At 40.6% G+C, this 22,677-nt stretch overlaps 1 protein-coding gene and 1 long non-coding RNA gene across 3 annotated transcripts; one reads left to right on the plus strand and one right to left on the minus strand.

Moving 5' to 3' along the window:
* Positions 1-234: 234 nt before the first annotated feature.
* On the minus strand, positions 235-21,021 carry esrp2 (epithelial splicing regulatory protein 2). Of its 2 annotated transcripts, XM_020639798.3 has the most exons (17): positions 20,879-21,021; positions 20,551-20,703; positions 19,962-20,090; positions 12,313-12,426; positions 11,709-11,823; positions 11,406-11,501; positions 10,675-10,729; positions 10,071-10,181; positions 9,744-9,876; positions 9,397-9,439; positions 6,793-7,094; positions 5,908-6,141; positions 5,495-5,693; positions 4,096-4,327; positions 3,811-4,006; positions 1,971-2,071; positions 235-468 (listed from the first exon to the last, which is right to left on the minus strand). In XM_020639798.3, the coding sequence occupies exons 2-16, from the start codon at positions 20,680-20,682 to the stop codon at positions 1,985-1,987; spliced, it is 2,178 nt and encodes a 725-aa protein (XP_020495454.1). In that variant the 5' UTR covers positions 20,683-20,703; positions 20,879-21,021; the 3' UTR covers positions 235-468; positions 1,971-1,984. The 2 variants fall into 2 exon arrangements, with proteins under 2 accessions (XP_020495454.1, XP_029135052.1); XM_029279219.2 differs by having other exon boundaries at positions 10,071-10,178; positions 20,551-20,889.
* Positions 8,735-13,334, plus strand: LOC114920790 (uncharacterized). Its single transcript, XR_003809096.2, has 3 exons — positions 8,735-9,004; positions 10,559-10,621; positions 12,278-13,334. It is a non-coding gene; the product is annotated as an uncharacterized lncRNA (long non-coding RNA).
* Positions 21,022-22,677: the final 1,656 nt, after the last annotated feature.

The following is a 22,677-nucleotide window of genomic DNA, read 5'->3' on the forward strand; positions in this document are numbered from 1 at the left end:
TGCAGAGCCAGTGATACAGGTTTGTCCAGGCTCCACACCATCTCATTTCCACAAAGAAATGCTGTAGCTTGACATCCACAGAGGCATTCATTCGAAAATTAAGCTTTTATGACGACTTCAGTAGATGTCCAAACTACACAAGTCGCTTCAGGAGTGTCAGGGCCAGCAGGGTCACAATCTTCAATAAATGACAGATGATGGAAAAGGGGGAGGTTCAGCAGCTGTTTTAATGGCACTGTACGGATAAATGGCTGCTGCAACAGGAGGTAAAAGTGAGGGAGGAGAAGACAGATGAAGGGCTCTTGGTCAGTTACAGAAGATCAGGTGGACCTGCTGGCCGTAGAAGGGATGGTTGGAGCGCTCTGCTACAGCTTGCCTTGCTATCTCCTCACTAGGGAAGGTGATCAAGGCCTCACCGCTGCACTGCCCACTGAAGTTGTACAAGATGAGAACAGCGTCTGGCTGCAGCTGAAGGACAAAACAAAAGAGAAGAATGAAACACATGAGACTAACAGTGTTATCTGATGGAGCTGCACTTTAAACACCAGGGCGAGTACACCATGCATAGGATCAACAATCCCTGGAAAAGAAGACTCATCAAACCGGTCCAGTTAGGTAGAAAAAAAGAAAAGAGATAAATGGGCAGAGCTAAGAGAGCAAAAAAAAAGAAGCAGAGCACATGCTGTTCCCAGAGGACCTGAAAGCCACGAGAAGAGTTTTGTCGACGCTCATTGATTATCTGTTAGTTTACATGCTTTCACATCATGCATCAAGATCAAGTTTGATGCATAACAATGAGTTTTCGGAAGACCTACATTTATGAAATACCCCTGACCCCATTTGCATACAAAGCAGTACAAACCATTAAGTCTACATGTTAGAGGATTACATGTCAGAGCAGGAGAGAGGTGGGGTAATGAAAGCAGAGAAGCGTTAACTTGGAAAGATCAAAGTATTAAAGTAGGTCCTAAGTGACAGGACTTGAAATAGGAGTGCTGAAGACTGATGCTACAGTTTTTAGATGATCGATATCCTGAATGATTCACTTATAATAACAGAGTCAACATGAAGCTACTTGATGTTATTCTGTGCAGATCAGTGAGTAGTGCTTGGCCTTTTGAGTGAATGCTTTCATTAGGAATGTTGATATATTGAGAACATATGTCAAAGCGAGTGTGTCAGAAGTCCAGCACTCCTAACAGGCCTTCAGGTGAGACAGCAGATAAGACGCAGATGTGTTTGAGAAAGCGAGCCAACATGCCGGATTAAAAGCTCAGAACCATGATGGCAAGATTGGGCATTTCTATTAAGATATGTTTATAAAAGTATAATCTATCAACTGCATAATGAGGAAAAAGTGCATTATGGGGATTTGTTCAAATGCTAAAGAAACTTTTCTTCACTGGAATCTTTTTTTTTTCCATTTTATGTCCCACAAGTTATTTAGAGGTGGCAGAATAAGGTGTGACATTTAAAGTTACTGCAAGAGTTGCACATTACAACAGCAAAAATTAACTTGTGTATTTATGGCCTTTTTTTCCCCGCTAAACTGGACACTTTGAGATGTGATTTGAGTTAGTGGTCTCGCTTATATGGATGTTAACCATGGGTTTAGATGTTCAGGTTTAAGTACAGTCTTCAACTGTGTTGTTTCACTTCTGGATAAATTAACATTTTCAAAGACGGGCATGCAGCCTCTACATTTATATGGTAATGTTTTATAAATGTTTTTAAAGTCTAAAGTCTGACTTTTGAAAAAGCTCCTTTCCTTAAAATAATATTCAACTGTACATTAATGTGTGTACCATCATATGACCTACTTGGTGTTTTCTGGGTAGTTTGGTACAGGTTCACTCATGCATATTGGCATTAGCCTTAAATATAAGTTAGTAATTCAGATAAGTTATTAATGTGTAGAAAATGCCGTCTCTGTCCACCCTGTTCTCCACTGTTCTGCAGCCTCTTCTTACCTGTGTGGGAGCCACTAAAGACAGAGCCATTCTTTGGGCTGAATCAGACTCCTGGCCTGTTCGCTCATCTGAACCATGCCGCTGTACTCGTCAGGCGCATACTACAGACAGCATAATAATGAACGCACAGTCAGGGTGGGAGGCCTCCACATTGTGTCACATATTAAGAGTTAGATACACAACAGATACAAATGTATGAACAGTCAAAAAAATGCACATATGAACACACACACACGCACACGCTAAACAGGCTTCATGTGAACAACACATTATATCAAGAATGAGACTGAGTTTGGGCGCTGGTTGCCAAGTGGTTGGGGATGCACCCCATGTGCGGAGGCTTTGGTCCTTTGGATGGGAGCCCCGGGTTTGGGTCCGACCGGGGGCTCCTTTTCCATGTGTCATTCCCCACTCGCTCTGTCCCTGATTTCCAACTGTACCCATTGTCCTATCTCTACAATAAAGGGCAAAAAAAACCAAGCTAAATAAATCTTTAAAAAATAAAAATAAGAATGGGACTGTGTTGTTACAGACACCAAATGTGTGAACTGATTTTTTTTTTTTCACCCAGGGAAAGTGTGAGAGATGCTACTGTAGCAAGGAAAACACACACACTCCCTCTCTCCAACAGAAACCCACAGCCAAACATTTCAGGGTACAATTAGTGTAGTTCAGCTTCAGGTGGCCTTAAAGGAGTCAGCTTTACTCTCTCTCTTTCAAACACACAAGTATGTCAAACTGCTCTTACTTGTTATGAATTTGATGCTGGCAAACACACAAAAACACACTTTTAAAGCACATGGTTGTACAGATATAGGTTTAGAGTAATCAGAACCAAGATCGACCCCACAACAGCAGCTTGACCCCTCCACTTAAAACCCCACCCCCTCTCCGCCTTACCAAACCATCAGGTTTATACCTCCCTCAGAAGACTCCACCTCATTTAGACTGCCAGCCAAAAAATAGGGGAGAGAACAAGTACACACATGTCCCCTAATGAGACACTACAGTGGTGTGATTTTGCAATAACAAGCAGTGGTGGTAAATCTTAAGTAGCTGTAGGGCTGAGAGGTCAGACAGCTCCTCACTTTGACATGTGGAGTGTATAAAGAGCTCCCACTCTACAGCATATATCAACACACACTGCCCGTGTTCATCCTGCTTAACTTATTTCAATGTTTGTTTTGTGCTTTTGCAACTCTGTGGATATGAGATGTCAGCAAAATCACGAAAACAACCAGAAGTGACCTGATATCACTGGAAAACGGAGTAAATAAAATGTGTCGATGCAGGTCTGCTTTGGGCTCCATAAACATACTCCGTGATGAACTGCTCTTGGGTCGAATCAGGCTAGTGCATCTGCACACGTTCTTTCTTGCACGTTTCCCTCCTACCAGAAAGTGATCATTCCTTATAGAAAAATAAAATACACTGAATCTTACTGAATCAACAGGTGTGATACGTTCCATGTTTCAAGCCAACCCATTTTAATGCGTATACTATGTTCGCACATTTTTAGAGTAACATGAAAACATGAAAAAAAAAAAAAGATGTATGCGACAGGGCAGAGACTTATTACATCAAAGAACAGTAAATGTCATATCAGGTCTTATTAATGCCCTTCATAGAAAGTAGGGGATCCTTTGATCTGGCCCAAAACACAATCGCATACACGCTGCTTCACAAATGTGGAAAAATGTGTCCCAGAAAACAAGATGGTATCTTAATGTGTTTTAGTGAATTTACACTTGTACATAAGGCTGTCCACTTGTGAACGATCACCAAGGTTGCATGTTAATACCAGGTGTAAACAGGCCTATTTCTTCATTACATTTCTGACCTGGTATCCCTGGAAGAAGCTGAGAATGTCTTTGACTCCAGCGTTGTAGGGTAGACCCTGCATCCTGACCAGGGCCCCGGGCTGAGGCAGAACCGAAGAAGCTGCGGCTGCTGCGTGGTGGGGTTGGGCTGCCACTGCTGCCATTGCTCCAGGAGGAGCTGCAAAGTAGCTAACTGTAGAGGGAGAGACTGGAGGGCTGGAGAAAGAAGAAAATAAGGCAAGAAATGAGATGTGTGATACTTGTGTTCTGTCCTAGCAGTTAGCTCTAGCTCAAAATGAACTTACCTAGGGTAGTAAGCTGTGTAGTTCATGTTCATGTTCATGTACAGGTGTGGTTGGTGAGGGTGAGGATGAGGGTGAGGGTGAGGGTGAGGGTAGTAGGCCAGTGTGTGAGCCGGGTTGTGTGCTGTCTGAGCAGGTCTGGGAGCAGCCAGCAGGGGGGATTGGTAGAGGGCGGCCTCAGAGAGCATACCAGGCGGGGTAGGGAAGGCAGCGTAGGCTGTGGGGGGAGACAGACCTACGGAACAACACAAGACAAAAACATAAACACTGTGATGGGTTGTTCACTTGTACAGAACTGAAATGTATCCTTCGAGAGTCGACACAACAATCCTGCAAGTTTGCAGATGGTTAACAGCACACACTATCTACTGATTTAACAACAAACAACAAAATAGTAAACAAATCAACAATTAAAGAACATGTTTGAGCGCTTACATTTATCCATACTGTACAAACACAACTTGTGTCTTTGAGGGAGATTGAGGGACACAGTGTGACTCTTATGGAGTTAAAATTAAATACTGATACTGATATCTCTACATGTCTCTGTGTTATTCACTGCGATTACATTCATCTTGTATTTCACTTGCAAATTAAAGGTTTTGATGATATGGTTAAAATGTCTGACACATGCAAAGACTCTGTCAGGCAAACCTAAAAAACCATGACAGCAAGAGCTGACACACTTTAAGAACATCAGAATCACAAAAAAACACTTTCTGTGCACCAAGCTCACTGTGTCCTTCAGGCTGTCATACTTACAATAGAAACACACACATACAAATGAAAGTGTGGTTGTATTTACATATAAACAGCCGTTATCAGTGTGAGGGTGTGGGCAGCCGTGGTGTCCTTTAGCGCCAGCACAGTGACACACAACACTGCTGACCTTGTGAGAGTGTTTCCACTGTTAGTTTTTAATAATTATTTTTGGGGTTTTAATGCCTTCAATAGAGAGACTGGTCAGTGAATCGATACAAAGAAATGACCTTGACTCTTTAGAAAAAAAGTAAGCAAGAAGTAAAAAAAAAGCAAGACCAAAACACTATTTCATGAAAATGAAAAATAAAATGATTTGTTAATAAATGACAACACAATTACACAGTAAAACTCTAACTGTAATGACATCTATGGCTCTAGTGCAGCCCATTCTAATCTTATCGTCAACACCAAAAGCAGATATGAGCCACAACAGAGCAAAGTACACAGTTCGAGCTGCAGCCAGTCCAGTCTGAACTTTACTTTTTGATACAGGTCCTTTTTTCTTTGTTACTAAATGAATACCAGCAGCCTGTAAAGCATATGAAACTCAGGAAATACTTAAACATTATTTAATTAAATAATAATAATTAAGACAAAAGGAGAGAAGGCCCCAATGAACCATCCAGTGAAGTTGACTCACAGGGTAGTTTGCAGGGCGGGGGGGAGAGGCCGCTGCGGTTCAGGGTTCCTCCCATCAGCACGATGCTCATCTCTTCTGTGGAGCACTGAAACACCTCCACATAGCGGTCTTTCATGGTCTTTTTATGGCACTTCTGGGCAACCATAAACGCCTTCTCCGATGACTTCATTTGAATAAAAGCGTCACCCGACGGTCGGCCCTGCAGAGGGAAGAAAAGAAGAAACAAACAGAGATATCATTGAGTTGAAGTTGGGATTTTTACTACACAAGTTACATGACTGATCTAACTGAGATTTGATTCGGAACTGGCTACTTGTGTTCATGTTCAATAACATGAATCATGATGGCATTTTACACTTTTAAGGGATGAAGTCTTCTAGGTATGTTTGTCACTGAGCCCCCTGCAGTCTGACCTGTTGGTTGAGGACCATGTGGACTCCATGAGGTTTGATGTCCACTGTGTGCTCTCCCATAAACTCCAGGATGTCTTCGATGCCGGCGGTGTACGGCAGGCCACGGAGGCGTACACAGTCTCTAGTGTTGCTGGCTGCTGGAAGGAATGGAGGCGTGGCAAGGACCGGGACAGGAACGATGGGTGAGGGGGGCAGTGTGGAGATCAGAGGTGCGGACATGTAGCGGTTCAGCACCTGGAAAACACAGAAAAAAAACATGACGACATGATCTGCCATTCCATGGGCTGAGACACAAACACATGAATACTTTAGAAGGAGGATGGTTTCATAACACATAGACCACATCCAAACTGGGCAGTATTATACATGTAATCTTCCGTTGTGCAAACTTCACCAACGTTCTGATTTCATCACACACTTAGGGTGAGACATCCTGTTTTCTCTCTGCTCTATGTCAAACACAACCAGGAGAAGTGACTAACGTGTGTTTTGTTTATTATTGTTGATGAAAAAGAATCAAAACCTATATGGGTGGAAAAATTAAAATCTTAGATTTTTTAAATACTGTATATGTCATGATAACATAGTACTCTGGTTTTCTCCTTGAGACACGCAATGCTCTTGTTTTCATTCAAAACCACAACTTCCCCTCTTGGTAATGTTTTTCAAAGGTATTTTCTGTATTACACAATATATTTATAAAGCAACAATCGTGTACAACCATGTGTTGAATTAATTCCTCTACATAAAAAAAGTCTAACCACTACAAAAATACCCTGAAACCACATGTTTCCAGTATAACTGTAGGAAATCTTACATGATGTGTTTTTATATCATTACATTACTCAAAGATTTCTCCAGCTCACACTACTTAAAAGAATGTACCTGTTGCACCTCAGCAGCAGTGCTCCTGAACAACTCGATATACCGCTTCCCGAGGATCTGCTTGTGCTTCTTCAGGGCGTTCTGGGCGTACTCTTCACAGGAGAAAAGGACAAACGCGTCGCCGGTGGGCCGCCCATCCGGGTACTTGACAAACAGCAGACCCTCTGTACCGTCTGTAACTGGGCTCTCCGGACCGAGGAATGACAGCACTTCCTGAGGCGTGGCGGTAAACGGCAACCCCCGCATGCGGATAATCACCTGGTTCTCTTTGGACAGGAACTGGGCCACCTCATTAGACGTACCTGGTGTCAGAAGACAGCATTGATTAAATACCTGGAACAGTACCTCTGAGACACTCTTTGTTTTGTTCCTGAACATGGTTTATACTTGAATCAGTTTAACTGAGCTTTCAAAGCAGTAGAAGATCCACTATCCCCTATCAGGATGCATCTGATTTTATATTGTCATATCAATGATCTATGAGACTACAGCAATGCTAGCAGCTTTTTGAGGCTACACCTAAGATCAGCAGTGCAGTGAGCAAACCCACGCATTTGGTCGTTAACCGAGGTATTGTAACAATCACAATACTAAAACATTTCTACCATTAGATGGTAAATCATAGGATTATTACATTTTTCTTCCTTGCAACATGAATCTACTCTTAAAATGTGCTGTACTTACTTCAGACAGTTGATAAGAAACCTTCCTGTGTCTGCACTTGAATAAATCTTTGTGCCGATCCATCTCACAGAAGTTGACAAACAGCATTAGAAAACTTTGACCTGGTTGTAGCCCTAAAAATGTAGGGAATCCTATAAGGAATTCTTCCTTCAGATGCAATACATGGTATCCTATCCAAAAGTTCCTGTGATATTTGGAACAAAGTAGTGACTTTGTCATCACTGTTATGCTTTCCCAAGATTCATAGCATCCCTCGCACAATCTCACAAGTAACTTGGTTTGCTGATACAGCAAATCCCACACCTGGCAAATAAAAAAAAGCGATCTCAGTGATCCTCAAGTCAAGATTTGCAGAGGACACATTCTTTTCTATTTAAATAATCTCCAAAGTCATCTATTTTAATCATGTATTTTGCATCCTATTTGTTGTATTTGTTCTTGTTTCATGTACAGCAAACATTTCTTTATGTAATGAACCTTTAAATTGTGATTTCTGATTTACTTAGAAAACAGTAAAGAATCACATTTTAAACAGAAGGGTGAGAATAAGTGTAAGGCAGCAAAGCAGCAGAAACAAAAGCAGAAGTCAGGCTAGTAGTGACCAAAAAGTGTTCCAGTGGCTTTGCAAGTTGACGTGTGCAGAGGCAGAGATGATGTCACTATTCCAGTTCAATTTGCCAGTTCCCACGAACAACAACCTGCTTGTCCTTCCAGTTGATTTCCTTTTATTAATATCATGTTCCTCTTGACTCTGCTACAGCTTCAACTTCAATGACTTTACAAATAAGGGTTATAAAGACACATTTTCTCATCGTATCTCAGTTAACACTTCAGTCTAGAAATAAGCCCATCTGGTTTCGAGCTGTTAAACCAACTGCTGTTAAATGTTTTATTAGCTATTAGCTATATAGAGAGTTATGAGAGCAGACTGATGCAGCGCATTAACATGACCTGTTTGTATTTGACCTTGACCAACCAAAAGGAAAGAGGAATAAACAGGGTTATTAAAGTTGTCACTGTTTTTATATAAAAACTCAAGTAAAATAAAAATGTTTCACTCTCGAGTCAGAAATATCCAGTATTTCAGAAGAGTAATTAATGGCCCAGTTCCCTTAGATGGTAAAAGGTTACAAAAGTCCTCAAATCAAACAGTTACAGATACGACAATTCCTGATTCTTCACAAGCTTACTCTGAACTTCTTTCACTTTGATTGATAAAGCAGCTAGTGTCTGCCTAAACAATTTGCTTAAAGTCCAATGTGCTGTCAACCTGTACCAATCGTCATGCATGAGTAAAGTCCACAGTCAGACCGGCAGCCACTGTAAGTTATCTGCTGCGAGTGACTGTGCGTCTTTGTCTGCTATCTCTGTCCTGTGTGACTGCGGGCTGCTGCTCTGTGGTCCGGAGGCCTCGGGCCCTGCCTTTGTCTCTTCACACCCCCTTTGTACCAGCCCTGAGCTGCTCCTTTCACTGACCGTCAGCCTCCTCTCCCCGGGGGGAGTACAGCCCCAGGCTAGAACTGAACAGGTGAGCGGCTGTTAGCTGAGAGGGAAATGTCTCTCCTATTGGCCTCTGATGGTTTACGCTGGGGAACTAGGGGTGAGGAAAGGGATGGGAGCAGTGGGGGAAGTTCCTCACAAAGCGTCTTTTATTAGCCCAAGATAAGCTGCTGGAGAGTCAGTGTGATGAGGTAGAGAAACAGGTAACAGGAGAGAGACCCGGAGAGCAAATGAGAGCTCTTCTTTTACAGTCACTAAAGAGCTGCTCTTTTACAGATGTGGAAGAGTCTTGTTTTTCCTCAGAGATGCGGGAAATCCATGTAATAGAAGTCTACCCTAACTAACAGAAAGCCTTTCACCACGGGAAGCAGACAAACGTGGTGAGAAGAGAGGGGAGAGAAACAAAATCTGAAATCTGACCTCCAGCGATCTTGAGGAATTCCTCTCCTGTAGCCTTGTAGACCTGTAGACAAGGGGGAATGGATTTAGCCAAAACAACAACATGATTCATGAAGTGTTGATTTCATTTCTTCAAACTGACAAGTGATAGATCTTCAGTCCGATAAACCAAACAAAACCAGCAGGAACAGTTCTGAGGGAATTTATTGCAATGTATCTTGATTTCTTCCTCTTCCTCTTCTCACTAGACTTAAACATGCATCTTTTAGATCTTAAAGGGGAGATTCATTTTCAGCTAAGCATATATATTTAAACACACAACATAGAGTAAAACTGTACGCCTGAACGAGAGATTAATGCTGCCTAACCTCGATGTAGCGGCTCCCCATGTGGTGCTTGTGGCGCTCCAGGGCCAGGTCCCTGTGTTCAGAGTTGATGAAACGAACTAAAGCCTCGCCGTTTCTCCTGCCCTGAGCATTGAGACACAGGGCCACGCCGCCTCTGAAAAACAGGAGCACAGATACATCTATTAGTATACTGAGCCAGGCTAGCTGTAGTAGCTGAGGTCAAAGTGCAAGTTCATATCCATTATAATTTAAGAAAAGGGGGAAATAGCCACAATTGCTTCAAATAGCCTATGTTGAAAGTATTTATAGTATAAAGGGGCTTTTGACAGCTTATCTAGTTAAACATACTTTGCAATACTGAGGCCTTTAAAGAAGCGAGCAATGTCTTGGTCTGATGACTGCCATGGCAGCCCTCGAGCTCTAATGACCGTCTCACTGTCCACCGGCTCAGTCTTACTGCTGATCAGGGAAAACAAAAAAACAAGACAGACATTATGAGCTTATTTACAAAGGAAGATCATACAGATTACAAAAACAATTTCCGCAGGTGATTACAGCTTTTAGAAGAAAAAAAAAACCCACCCCCCAACACCTTGTTCTCATTGAACAAATTGTCCACAGCCAGCAGACACAGAGGCCACTCACAGTAAGTGCTCAACACAGTAACACACTACCATGATTAAATGTCAGGGGGTTGTCAAGGTGACAGGCTTTTGACTGCAGGATCTGAGGCTCTGCTACAAGATAACCCAGGTAAGCACTTGATGGCAAAGTTGGACAGCTTAAATAACATGCTTTACTTGCTGGCTTCCTTGTTGCTGTAATCAATGCTAAAGGTCTGAGGTCTGAAGATGTCTGGAGGGGGATTTCAGTCTGTGAACAACACTGCTGGCTCACAGGTGTGGCATCGACACATACACACATGTACATTTATTGAAAAGTTCATACATACCACGTGCCAGAATCAAACTTGTACTTCACGGTTTCAACACAGGAGAACTTGTGATCTAAAGAGAAACAAAGGAGGATATACATTCAAGTTTCAAAACAATGTTTTCAGTATTCTGTAGTAAACAGGTTCACCCTGCCAAGCAGCATGCGTTTTCAGCACTCTGCATTCCTGTTACCGATCACATGCAAATACATACTTGCCTGTTATTAAGAGGATAAAGTTAGAGACAAGTGCCACAGCTCGAAGACATTAAATCAAGGTTTGACTTATTTGTGCTTTAACATATCTGGAGTCATCTTTCATAAACCAATGACAGAAAATCAAGTAATGATGAGAAGACTGTTTGTTGCTTTAAAACACATTTCAATGATCTGCTAACAATGAAAAATGCCTGATTGAAGTTATTTTGGCTTTTTAAGTAAAAATTATATAATCAGAGACATTGTTTAGGGTTCTAAAAGCTACCACACCTTTAATATAAAAAACCTGCGAGAGGTTGTTTTTTTTGTTTTACAGTCACCATGCTGATTATAGAAAGTTAAGCCAGAGAAGGCTGATACACAGTAATTACTAGCTGTGAACGCCACATTCACCACATGTTCTTTATATTGACATGGTATTTTCTGCTTTCTCTGCACGGGTATGTATTTTAGTTCTATGAGTATCAGTATGCATCTACTTGACAATAAACAAAATAGAGAATCTAATATCTGTTAGCGACTGTTACTTACTGTAAGGATCAGCCAGGATGCGAAGTGTCAGCTGCACCATGCTTCTCACCTCCCTCACCCCAAACATCTCCTCTGATACAGCAGGGAGACCCACAACTGCACAAACAGTTAAGGATAAAGACCTTTTTATGCTGCCTCACACTGTAATGTGTAAGACTTGGCAATGTGAACGCTGCTAGGGTTAGTTTTCCTGTTAAGGAAATAATAAGTTAACCTGAACTATGAAAGGAGAGTTTATACATTCATTAGAAATTACATTTTGATTATACATTCAACATTAGTACACAAGCAAGTAAAAGATACATTCCAACATGGAGGCGGGTGTGTGCTTGGCCACAGGGCCAGCGTTGGGGCAGCATTTGTGAAACTCCTTCCTCACGTCCACAAATGAAAGGAAACATTCAGGAAGGACAAGATTCTGTGAAGAAAGAAGGAACAACACAAAGAATTTAGTTTCCACAGTATGGCGACCTTACATGGAAATTGGATACAGCAGGAAGCAAACGATCAAAAAGATGAAACAGAGAAGATGCAGACGAAAAGATTTGTTCATGCCGACATCATCCCGTGTTACAACCCGGGACAAACAAAGGAGGAAAACATCCATCATAAAGTCCTGACCTCTTGACCTCAATGCCCACATCATGAGGGGAAAAAGCTTATATTTAACACATTTCAATACTATCATGAATTCTAAACCCTCAAGGCTAAAATGTTGTTTATTAGATAGTATGTAATTTAAGCTATGAACAAAGTACGAGAAATAGGATTATTGTTATTCTATATTCAAACTTCTATTTTCTTTTTAATCAAGGGCTTATATTTCATATTTTCACAACACCAGTTATAGGAATGTTTTTATTTTTTTACAGTTTCTCTCTTCAGACAGTGGAAAAAAAACTATTACTTTTTTGGAGGCTTCTGGGTGGAGGGCCTGTCGGACGATCAGGGGGCTGTCGACGCAAAGTGTGTAAGAGCTTCTGCCCAGAGTTTTCAGTTCTGATGACACCGACTGCTGGAACTGCACAGAGAAACAGAGGGGAAGGGCAAAAGATGAAACATTCATTTTATTAGAAGAATATGTCAGAATTTCTACAGATCAAATGCTTGTATTATACAATATGTAACTTCCAGAAAAAAACAACTATTCATTTTTATAATAAACCTGGTTATTATTGTTCAAGTGTCTACCGTACAAAAACCATGACCTACGTATAAGTTAAGAAAACAATCAGACTCATGTGCAACAAAAGTGAAGGTGGTGTCATGTTTGACATTTGACTGTTTGTGTTTGTTTCTCATGAGGAACAAGGCTTGTAAAACAGGTTTTTGTGTTTGCTTAGTGGCGAATGAGGCAGACAAAAGGAGAGGAATGATCACACCCCTAATCACCAGGATCACACTTTTCTCACAGCGTGACCAACACTCCCAGCCAGAGGAGAGGAAAAACAACCCATACGAGTCCAACCTGCCCGTCTCATCTCGACGTTAACGCTGACGCTGGCCACATCACCCAATCCTAAATAACAGCAACTCCCACATGTGTGCATGTTTATTTATAACCACCACATTAAATGAGCCCATTCATTTTGTTGTGTCAATGTGTTATTGGCAACAGAGTCCATCCCTTCAGTATCAACACAGTGAGGCTAATGACATCTGAGGTCATGATTTTAATTTAAGCGATGTTCAAGTCAGTTATGGTAGGTCAATAACTCAAATGTAGACTGCTGGAAATTTGTAACAACAACAACAACAACGACAAAACTTCATAAACCAACATCTTGGGCACTCAGTGCTGCATGGACACCCAGTTCAAGTCCTCTGATGAAATCAAGTCAAATTCTCTTTCACCTTTTTGCACCAGCTAGATCTACCAAGTGGTCAGACAATCAGTGTGTGGAGCACATACTAAGATCAAGGCAACAACACAGAGAGGCAAATCAAAACAAGTGGAAGTTGTTGATTCTTGGTGAGAACTGCTTTGGACCAAATAATGTGAATGTAAATAAACTTCTGAAATTAATGAACTCTTACTTCTCATATGTATATCAAACTTCTGAGGGAAAGCTCTTCTCCCTGTTTTACATTTTAACCCTCAGCAAGATTTTACATCTCAAACCCGTCTCTCCATCCATCTAACTGCCATTGGACAACACATCTAGTAGTCTATTTAGGCCACACAAGATTCTTCAATAGGGTATTTGGAGAGAAAGCAGGGGCTATAAAAAGAGCAGAGGTCAAACAGATTACATTTACATCATTTTGAGGTCTTGAAACTTCTCTGTTGAGCGCTTGCTTTCATCTGTTGCTAAATGTTCACGTACAAAACTCAGACTATTTTCTTCTGTCTTTAGCCACATTAGAAAATATTCTGTTGGTTTTGTGTCTTCCTCCCTGAACCCTTAAAGTCATTACTGTGATAGCAAAAATACCATCAGGGTGTGAGACCACCTTAAACGCAGTGTCTGAGAAGGTTCACATGGCCACTGGCTATATATGACAGATCTTCAGACAGTGAGAAAGTAATAGAGGTGCGTGTTGAGGCAAGCTCCGTAACAGTCAGATAGAAAAGCACGGCTATTTGGCAACACCGACCAGCTGCTGATGAGGGAAGAAATGCTTCAGGGTTAGATTTAGATGATTTGGGGATGGCTGGACAGAAACCCAACAGAGTCATTAATCTGAGAAAAAACAGCTTGTTATTTTCAGCGTGCTCGAGATAACCTGGAACCCCAAATGAGCTCACAGATCACTGATTTGACACTGACTGTTTTAAAACTAAAATGTTGTTTTATAGACAATAATCTTCCTGTAAAACTGTGTCTAAGTCATTACAAGTCTTTCCACTAAGCCCTTCAGCTCTCATTTTCTGTAAACCTTTCAGTAGTTTTACAGGTCAAAAAAAACTTGTGAAAACTTGAGCTGGATGTCAAAAATAAAAAAAACCTCAGCCATTTGCTTTGCATAATGGTGAAAAGGAAGTCAGCACTTACATATGCTGGTCTTACATTGAGCAAGTGAGATGCAGAAAGTCGCGTCAAATAAGAATATCTGGATATATTGTTGATCGACTTTTTGGAAGAAAAAACAAATCCTTTGCAGCAGAATATATTTTAAATACACAAGACCAAAGAAAACAAGTATAAGCACGGCAGTATATACATATTAATATTGCGTCTTGTTTAATCAATAAGTGGATATCAATGTTAGTGTGTTGGCTTCGCCTACTTAAAAAGGCGAACATGTTAAGGTAAACAAAATAAACTGCTTGTGAAGACAGTGGCTCAAAAATATATTTTTAGTATACAAGATGTTCAACAGGGGTTGTCCTCATACTATATTCTATCTATTCCAGATCTATTATTAAATATGATGCTAAACATCTTTTGTCAACTTATCAATCATTTTTATGCCCCTCATGTTTTAGTTTAGCTCTGGTTGTATTTAACATTTTGTGTTATCGAGAATCTTTAGGCACATTTTGTATGAAAGCCCTAAAATCAGAGTCACTCATTAAGTTGATATTGTAACAAAACATGAGTTAAAGTCCCTGAATACAACAAATACACCCAAAGCTTTTTCATTGAATGTGCATTTTCATACTGGAAGTCACCCGTAGTTTTTGCTGCACTTTTTGTTTTTTTTCTAAGATCGAGTAGTATTTGTGTTAAAGCTTGCAATACTAAAAAAAGTACCTTCTCTAATCCTATTTAATACCTGAAGCTTTTACTGTGCCAACACTACCAATCCAGAACTGTGGTATTCAAAAGTGTGTGTGTCAATTCAATCAGCAGGACATTTTAAGCATAGTCACACTGCACTGTTTCATGTTTACAGTGATAACAGAACGCATCCAGCTCCACCTTGGGCTAATTATTGAAGGTGTTTACTGAGAAAAGCAAATGTCTCTCTTTTCTCCTCTAGCCCTGGCCATTTAAATTGAGCAAACAACAAATAGAAGACAAATCTTACACTGAATGTATATAGTAAGAGACAACAAGCTACTGAAGAACTGCTAATGACACAACTAACCATGATTCAGGTTCCTCTTTCTACTACTGTTTGCAACTTCATGCTAAAGAGGGCGACAAAAGCATCCGGCTGTCCTACTTGTAGAGACTATACATTAACAAATATAACATTCAAATAATCATCTTAAGTGACCTTTACTGGCACAATTGGCTCTGGTGTAAAAAGGGGATGTTCACTTTGAGTTATATTGTGATATAAAATATTATTTTACCAATGGAAGTCAGAAGCTTTGTTTTAGCTCAATAATTATACATCGGATTCTCCTTATTTTAGGCCTCACACACACAAACTATGGAGGTTTCATTTTTTCTCTGTTAAACTTTTCGTCTCGCTCTACCCTCTGGAAGGCATTTCCACAATTGAGGGGGAGGAAGTGGCCTTTGAACATGACCCTATCAGAGTTTGCGCTCCAGTGTAATCGGACTGTTTGTGTGCAGAGGTGAGGGTGGCTGAAACAAGCTACGATAAGAGCAGCAGGGAGTGTCAGGGGCAGAACAGTCCCTGTGCTAACTGTTTAAGGGCAGCTAATGCTAAAAACACAGTGCTGCCACAGCATCTGGCTCAAGACCCAGGATGTATACACTAAAATGAGCTGAGATCAAGAAAGAAAAATATGTGCTTCATGCAAAATGTATCTGTGAAAATAATTAAGAATTCAAGAGTAAAATAAGATAGGAGATCTATCAATGAGTTTACAATTACAAGCTGCTGGTTTTCTCTAGTAATCAGTGTGTATATGAGAAATTGACTATTTTTTTAATGTTAGGGATTTTAAACATCTAGGTAATACAATCAGATTTCTGCTTTTAAAACCTTACCCCTAGCCTTTATTCAACCCTGTTTCTCAAAAGTTTTTTACATTGTCAGATGAATTTCGAAACAAAGGAAAGTAGATAAGAATGTGAGAATAATAAGGTAAAAAGTAGAGCATTTAAGCTCAAATCGAGTCTAAAACTGAAACCAAAAAGGAAGTTCCCACAGTTAACAAGAGAAGACCATGACTGAGTATAAAAGATGCTGTTCTCCTACTGCAGAGTGTGTTTACCTATTACAACATCAGAACTGAAAAAACTTTTCAAGCCACAGTGTCATAGTATTCTTCACGTATTTGTATCAAACATTAAACTTTTCCACACTTGCAAAATGTGGTTTCTGCTTTAAATTTGCTTTCACTACACTCCAGTATTACACAGTCATTTCTGAAAAAGGCACACATAAAACAACACACAATGCTGTGTGGAGGCATTCACCTTACATTTGAGTCTTGGAGATCTTGAGACACACCGAGCACACTAAGTTGGCTATATTGACAAGCTACAAGAACTTGAACATCACAGGTTTGGGTTCCAACACATCAGATTTGTGTGCATCGCCCTGATGCAGCTTTTTTCCCCAAATGGTTCAACTCCAGGTTTTTGTGACTCACTCTTAAGAGACTCATGATCTTAACCATGTCACAATACAGATGCTGTTCTGAGTAAGCAGCAAAGATCAATAAGTTCAGTGCCAAAGCCTGTATTCAGCACTTCTGGCTGTGGTCTTAAACAGTTGAAAAACAATTACCATAAGAGAAGCAATGTGTCAGTTTCACAACAACGACAAGGTGTGTGAGGTTTCACATTGTGTGCAGATCTACGGACTGAGACATGCTGTCAATGTTGAGTCTTAAATAGTGCAGTCAGCAACAACATCGAAACTATCCGTCAGCCGCTTTCCGGATCTAGACTGTGCTGCAAGTGTGACGCGCAGGCTCAACAATGTGATAAAAGAGCTACACAAACAACAGACAAAAAACACAGATGTTCAGGTACAATCGTGTTGTCGGTAGTTACCATCTATCAAATATTCTGACTTGTCCCCTAACGTGTAATTTAGCATTCATATACAGCATCATTATCTTGATACACTTATCCAGTAAACAACTTGTTGTGCTGGTCTCTGTCATTTACAGTGAACTACAGGAGCTTTATCCACTCACTCTCTTCAGTATTAAAATACTACATTTTTTTTTTTAACTTTGTTACCTGCCATGTGCTGACTTTAAAACACTAAAGGAACTAGTAATAAATTCAATATTTTCTGCACATTCACTTTTCATTCAATTCATCTTATATCTGTCACCTCGCCTTGCGGTGTAGTATTTTTATTGCACATTAAGCAGAACATGTGTTTGAACAAAGACAGACATAGAACTGAACATATGCTCACTTCGACTATGTGAAATTGGCTCGTTTACAGATATGCACACTTGTCAAATGTCATTGTGGATTATGGTGTGTAGGATTAAATCATTATGCAAAACAAGAAGCTTAACCATCCCCGAGTCAGAGTAACAGTGTTTCACAGAACACATAAAATCACACACATTAATCCTCATACATGTGCAACAGAAGCTCACGATATTACAAACTGTGCATCCACACTCAAGTTTAGCTGGCAAATTACAGAAGGCCAAGTGTTACACAGCATTGCTAATCTCTCAAGGTTTCTTTACCTCGACGAATCTTTCACCATAGAAAACTAACAAATGTCCTCGGGGGCTCAGGCCACAGAGATCAATACTATACTACTGAGAGGCAACTGCTGGTTTCTCTCAATCATTGGATACTTTGGCATCGGCTAGACCATTTTAAGCAGCTGCTTCAAAACTGTAGTTTTAAGCAAAACTTTAAACTAGCTCAAGAAATATGCATTCCCTTATTTTCATTTGTTGGGGAGGACACTGAGAGGTCTGAAACAGTGAGAGAAGGTGACCGTCAAGACAAAGGTATGAAATGCACTAACTGATTGCTTGGGTTAATATTTAAAGGTTCAGCACACAAACTAACCTACCCTAGAGCTGAAGTCTTACCGGGCAGGTATGAGGCTCAAATGACGAGCATTGAGACCAAAACCCCCGCGCAGCTTTTAATGACTTTGCTCATCCAAACATCAGAGATCTTCATTCAATTATCGCTACAGTCCTCAAATGCTTCTCTGGTAACATTCCTCAAGTGTCCCAGACGTTTGACACCTGGTTTATCTTTTTACTGATTCTTATTTATTGATTTATAACATGTTATTGTTTTTTACTGATGTATTTTGCAAGTTTTCCTAAGTTTAGTCAATTATTGTACCCCTCGCCCCCTCTTCCCTTCCATATTTTCTGTCTGCTTGTTCCCATGTAAAGCAGTTTAGGCTTTGTATTTAGGGTGCCATATAAAAACAATTCAGTGGAGCACAGAAGGCGGAAATGATTACCAAAACCAACCTTCATCATCATAATGAGAGGTTAAAACTGTAAGACAAAAGGGCACCAACTTCAACCTAACACGCTTGGGAGGCTGGTTGGAAAACTTGTTTGACAGCATCACAACTTTCTGCACAAACAAACCTCCTGACAGGGAGGCACCAGCAACTAAATCCGCATCCTGGTCATTAGGATGTGCTGTAACCAACTGCAGGTTGGCTGATGAGAATCATAACGCCCCCCCCCCCCCCCCCACCCACTCACTCCCGCCTGTCCTGCAGCCTACAAGAGAGGTGCGGTCCCAGGTAAACATTCCGCCTTCCAGATGTCTGCAGAACGCATCAGGACGGGACAAGACTAGACCTGCGACTCCTGCTTATCTCCACATGCCTCTGGCTCTGCCTATCCTACGCCCAGAGCTTCTGCAAACTGTCAGCAGAGTTAAACTGTCAAGAATAGACCAATGACATCTCCCATCCAGGTGGAAGACCGTCTTTTTAAAAGTTCATCAGGGAAATTTGACACTACTCACATTAATGTACAGCTTAATACCAAGTCAGACTTGCTGCATCTGATCTCGCTGTGGGCAAAAACTGTCAGAGGAAAGTTGGCTTGGTTTTAATTAGCTTCTGAATTTTTCACAACCGATGACAAAGGAGCTTTAAAAGCTGTTGCTGTTTTTTTTCTCTCTTTTAGGTAAGAGTTCACCAGTTCAAGGTTTCATTTAAATTAAAATTCAATACATGTTGCAAAAAAACTTTAGCACTCAGAATACAAGCATCTGACCCATTTGATTGTTCCCTTCAAACATCTACCAAGCATTGCCACCATTTGGCCTTGCAGCTGAAGCTACAAATCGCTTTAACATACCATCTTTGTATACCAACAATTTGGGGTACATTTGGCGACAAATGAGAATGATGAGGAAAAGATGAGCAAGGAAAACAGGGTTCAGGAAGAGTTTGTGGTTAAAGAGAATTTCACATCAAACCGGAGATACAGGGTCCAACGTTTTAATAAGATCGGACTCTTATGTTCACCAGTGGATAGTTAGTGATGTTTGTATCTTGTCTGTAATGTATTGTTTTTATGTTGCAAATGGAGCTGCTTTGATGCAAGACGAATTTGTGACCATGTCTGACAATAAAGTAATATCAAATCAAACACTGTAGATTTTTTTTCCTAAATTATGCAGCTTCACCAGTGAGATATTTAAAAAGTGGTGTAAAGCTGACAACATTTAAGGCCCTTTTCCGAACATGGACTTGTTTTCAAATTCCTTTTAGACTCACCTGTTGCAGAACTTTGTCCAGGGGCTCAGCTTTGGCGACTTCGTCCAGAGTCAGTCCTGTCTCCTCTTTACATTGATCTGTCAGCTCCAAAGTGTCTGGTTTGACAAGACACCTCTGAAGCTTCCCCACCTGTGGAGGGATTTAGCATTTCATGGCGTACAAAGCAGCGGGAAATAAATGGCTATGACTAATGACAGAGTCGGCTATATAATTCAGCAAATTAGTTCTTATTAAAAGTCAAACAAACAATTGACAATATAGTTGCAAAAAGCCAGTAATTGTCAATAAAGCGTTGTTTTTATTAACAAGCTGACATGCCAAACCAAAAACAAAAAGGTGTTTTATCTCCCTTAGTTACACTCCTCACCTGCTTGTTAAATTTTGGTCGCACACCTGTTAAGGTGAGGTGGACAGAGAGTTGATGTAGCGTTAGCTAGCACAAGAGAAAAAGCAGGCTACAGAGGGTTTCAGAGAGCACACCATGGTGATTTAAATGTCACACTACTGTTCTACTACGGGTAGATACTATGCCACAAACACTGTTGCTACATAAGACACCGTACAACGAACAGGTCAGAAAGGTCCGTACCTTTTTCTCATGTAGATCCACAATTTGCCACACCAAGAGAATTATTTCCCTCTCATCCGAACCCAGTTTACCCCCATTTGCACCAGCTGTTGCCCCAAAGAACACCACCAGAGTATCACTGTGCGAAGCCATCAGGGACCACAAGGGTAAAAACTACAATTAAAGCAGAGATTAAAATAAAAATAACACGAGGGTTCACCTTTTTCCAAGTGATAAGAAGAGCGAACAAAAGGGCTGGAAACTCAATTGAGGTAAACGGTAGATAGAAAACGGAGGGAGAGATTATTTTCAGAGGAGCCACGGAAGAGTTTGCGGTCAGAGACTCTACCTGTTGAAGTACTTGAGTGTGCTCTATCCAGAGATACTGGTTTAACTGGTAAAGAAGGGTGGAAATCCGTGTTTCGTTCACACGAACTCCATAACAAGCCCTGGAGTTTTTTTTTTCCCCCTCTCCTCTCCTTTCTATTTTTTTAGTTACCTGTATGGCCCAGCCTTTGCTCGAGGATAGCCTCCGTCAATTGGCTGGTTTGGAAAGGTGAGGGCGGGAGGCAGGGGTGAGTGCTGAAATATGATTGGTCAGGACTGTTGAATCAGGAAGAAGCCTCATCTGGGAAAAGGACTTTATAGTCCATGAGGCATAGGCATACTGATATTTTCAATTGACAAAACATAGTAAATCATCATAAGACTAGGCAACAGCTAAATGCGAAAAATAAAAAAATAAAAATAAAAATAGGTATTTAACTACAAGACATGGGGTCATCTTTCAATTTGTATCCTATTTTGTATCATAGGCCTCTTTAAGGCCAGGCAGATTTTGTAATAGTCTCCAAAATTCAGTGCTACTGTAGGTTTTAAAAGAGTTCAGACAACATTGAATTAGTTAGCCTGGTAGTCACATCTCATTTGTGTTGTAATTCAATATTCTCGCCTGTCCCATCTTGAATATCTTATGAAAACATTCTGTGTTTTTTCTTAGTGTGCTTTCTCTGTCCTGGTTGGCTATAACTGGCAAATGGGTTTAATATACATTAATCTGCTAAAACGATGCATAGCTATACGTTTTCCTGGATGTTTAGCAATTATTGGAGAGATTTCCTGTAATTCAAATGTGGTTTATATTGAGTCCCATCTTCCTCTTTTAAAAAGGAAGATGGGACTGCTTAACAGAAATGAAGAAAGGAGAATAGAAAGAGAAAGACATACAGACCCATGTCACTTCAAAAGACCAAAAAAACCTAAAGTTTTCAATAACCTAACAGGTCCTTACTGGCCTGCTGAAGTTTTCACTAGTCTTTGGCCTGGTTCCCAGAATTCTGTGTTTTGTTGCTGCTGACACTCCCAGCTTTGCTCACTATGGGCCAGCAGACTGTAGTGAATGTGAGGCTTTTGTTTCTTCATCTCCTTTCACTCATTTAAATCCCCCAATGCCATGAGTAATTCTCTGTGTCGCCTTCCTTATGTGGACCCACTCTCTCTTGCTGAACCAGTCTGATCAGTTGAGGAACACGCTGGGAAACACTTCAGCTGAAATCCTAGACACATAATGATATTTCCACAAAAACAACAGTAAAGCACATTTGTCTTCAAGTTGCTCATAGCAGGCATGCTCGAACATGCTGTCTTGACTGTGGCACCAAAATGACGGGCTAAAATCTTTCAGCAGGTGCAATTGGTGAAAATGTTGTGTAATTTAGACTGCAACCTGTAAGAGCCAGCACTGTACCCAGAACATAACTGTGTCAGCGTCAGTGCTGGTATCATGTGGTGGACATCTTTGTGCAGGTCTTTTACCAAGTCAGTGGCAAAAAATTGAGTGGAAAAAACTTCTATTGCAAATAAGGGATAACCAAGACCAACTGCTTTTTGTGTTTTCAGAGTTGGCTTTAAAGATTTGTGCGTAACAAAAATTTAATTTCAGTCCCCGACCCTGTTGAAGTGCTTGGCCTTCAGTAAGATGGTAATCCTTGACCACCACTTCTTGCCTCAATGTTTTAACTTCTTCAGTTTATGGGCTTACTTGTGAAAATAACTTTTTTTTATATGCCTTTTAAATACCCTTACAGGTAAAAAAAAAAAGTCTGCAGAGTTTCAATGGCTTAAACACTAATACTCTTACTGAAGGAG

The sequence above is a fragment of the Labrus bergylta genome, chromosome 3 (assembly GCF_963930695.1).
Source record: "Labrus bergylta chromosome 3, fLabBer1.1, whole genome shotgun sequence".
Classification (NCBI taxonomy): Eukaryota; Metazoa; Chordata; class Actinopteri; order Labriformes; family Labridae; genus Labrus; species Labrus bergylta.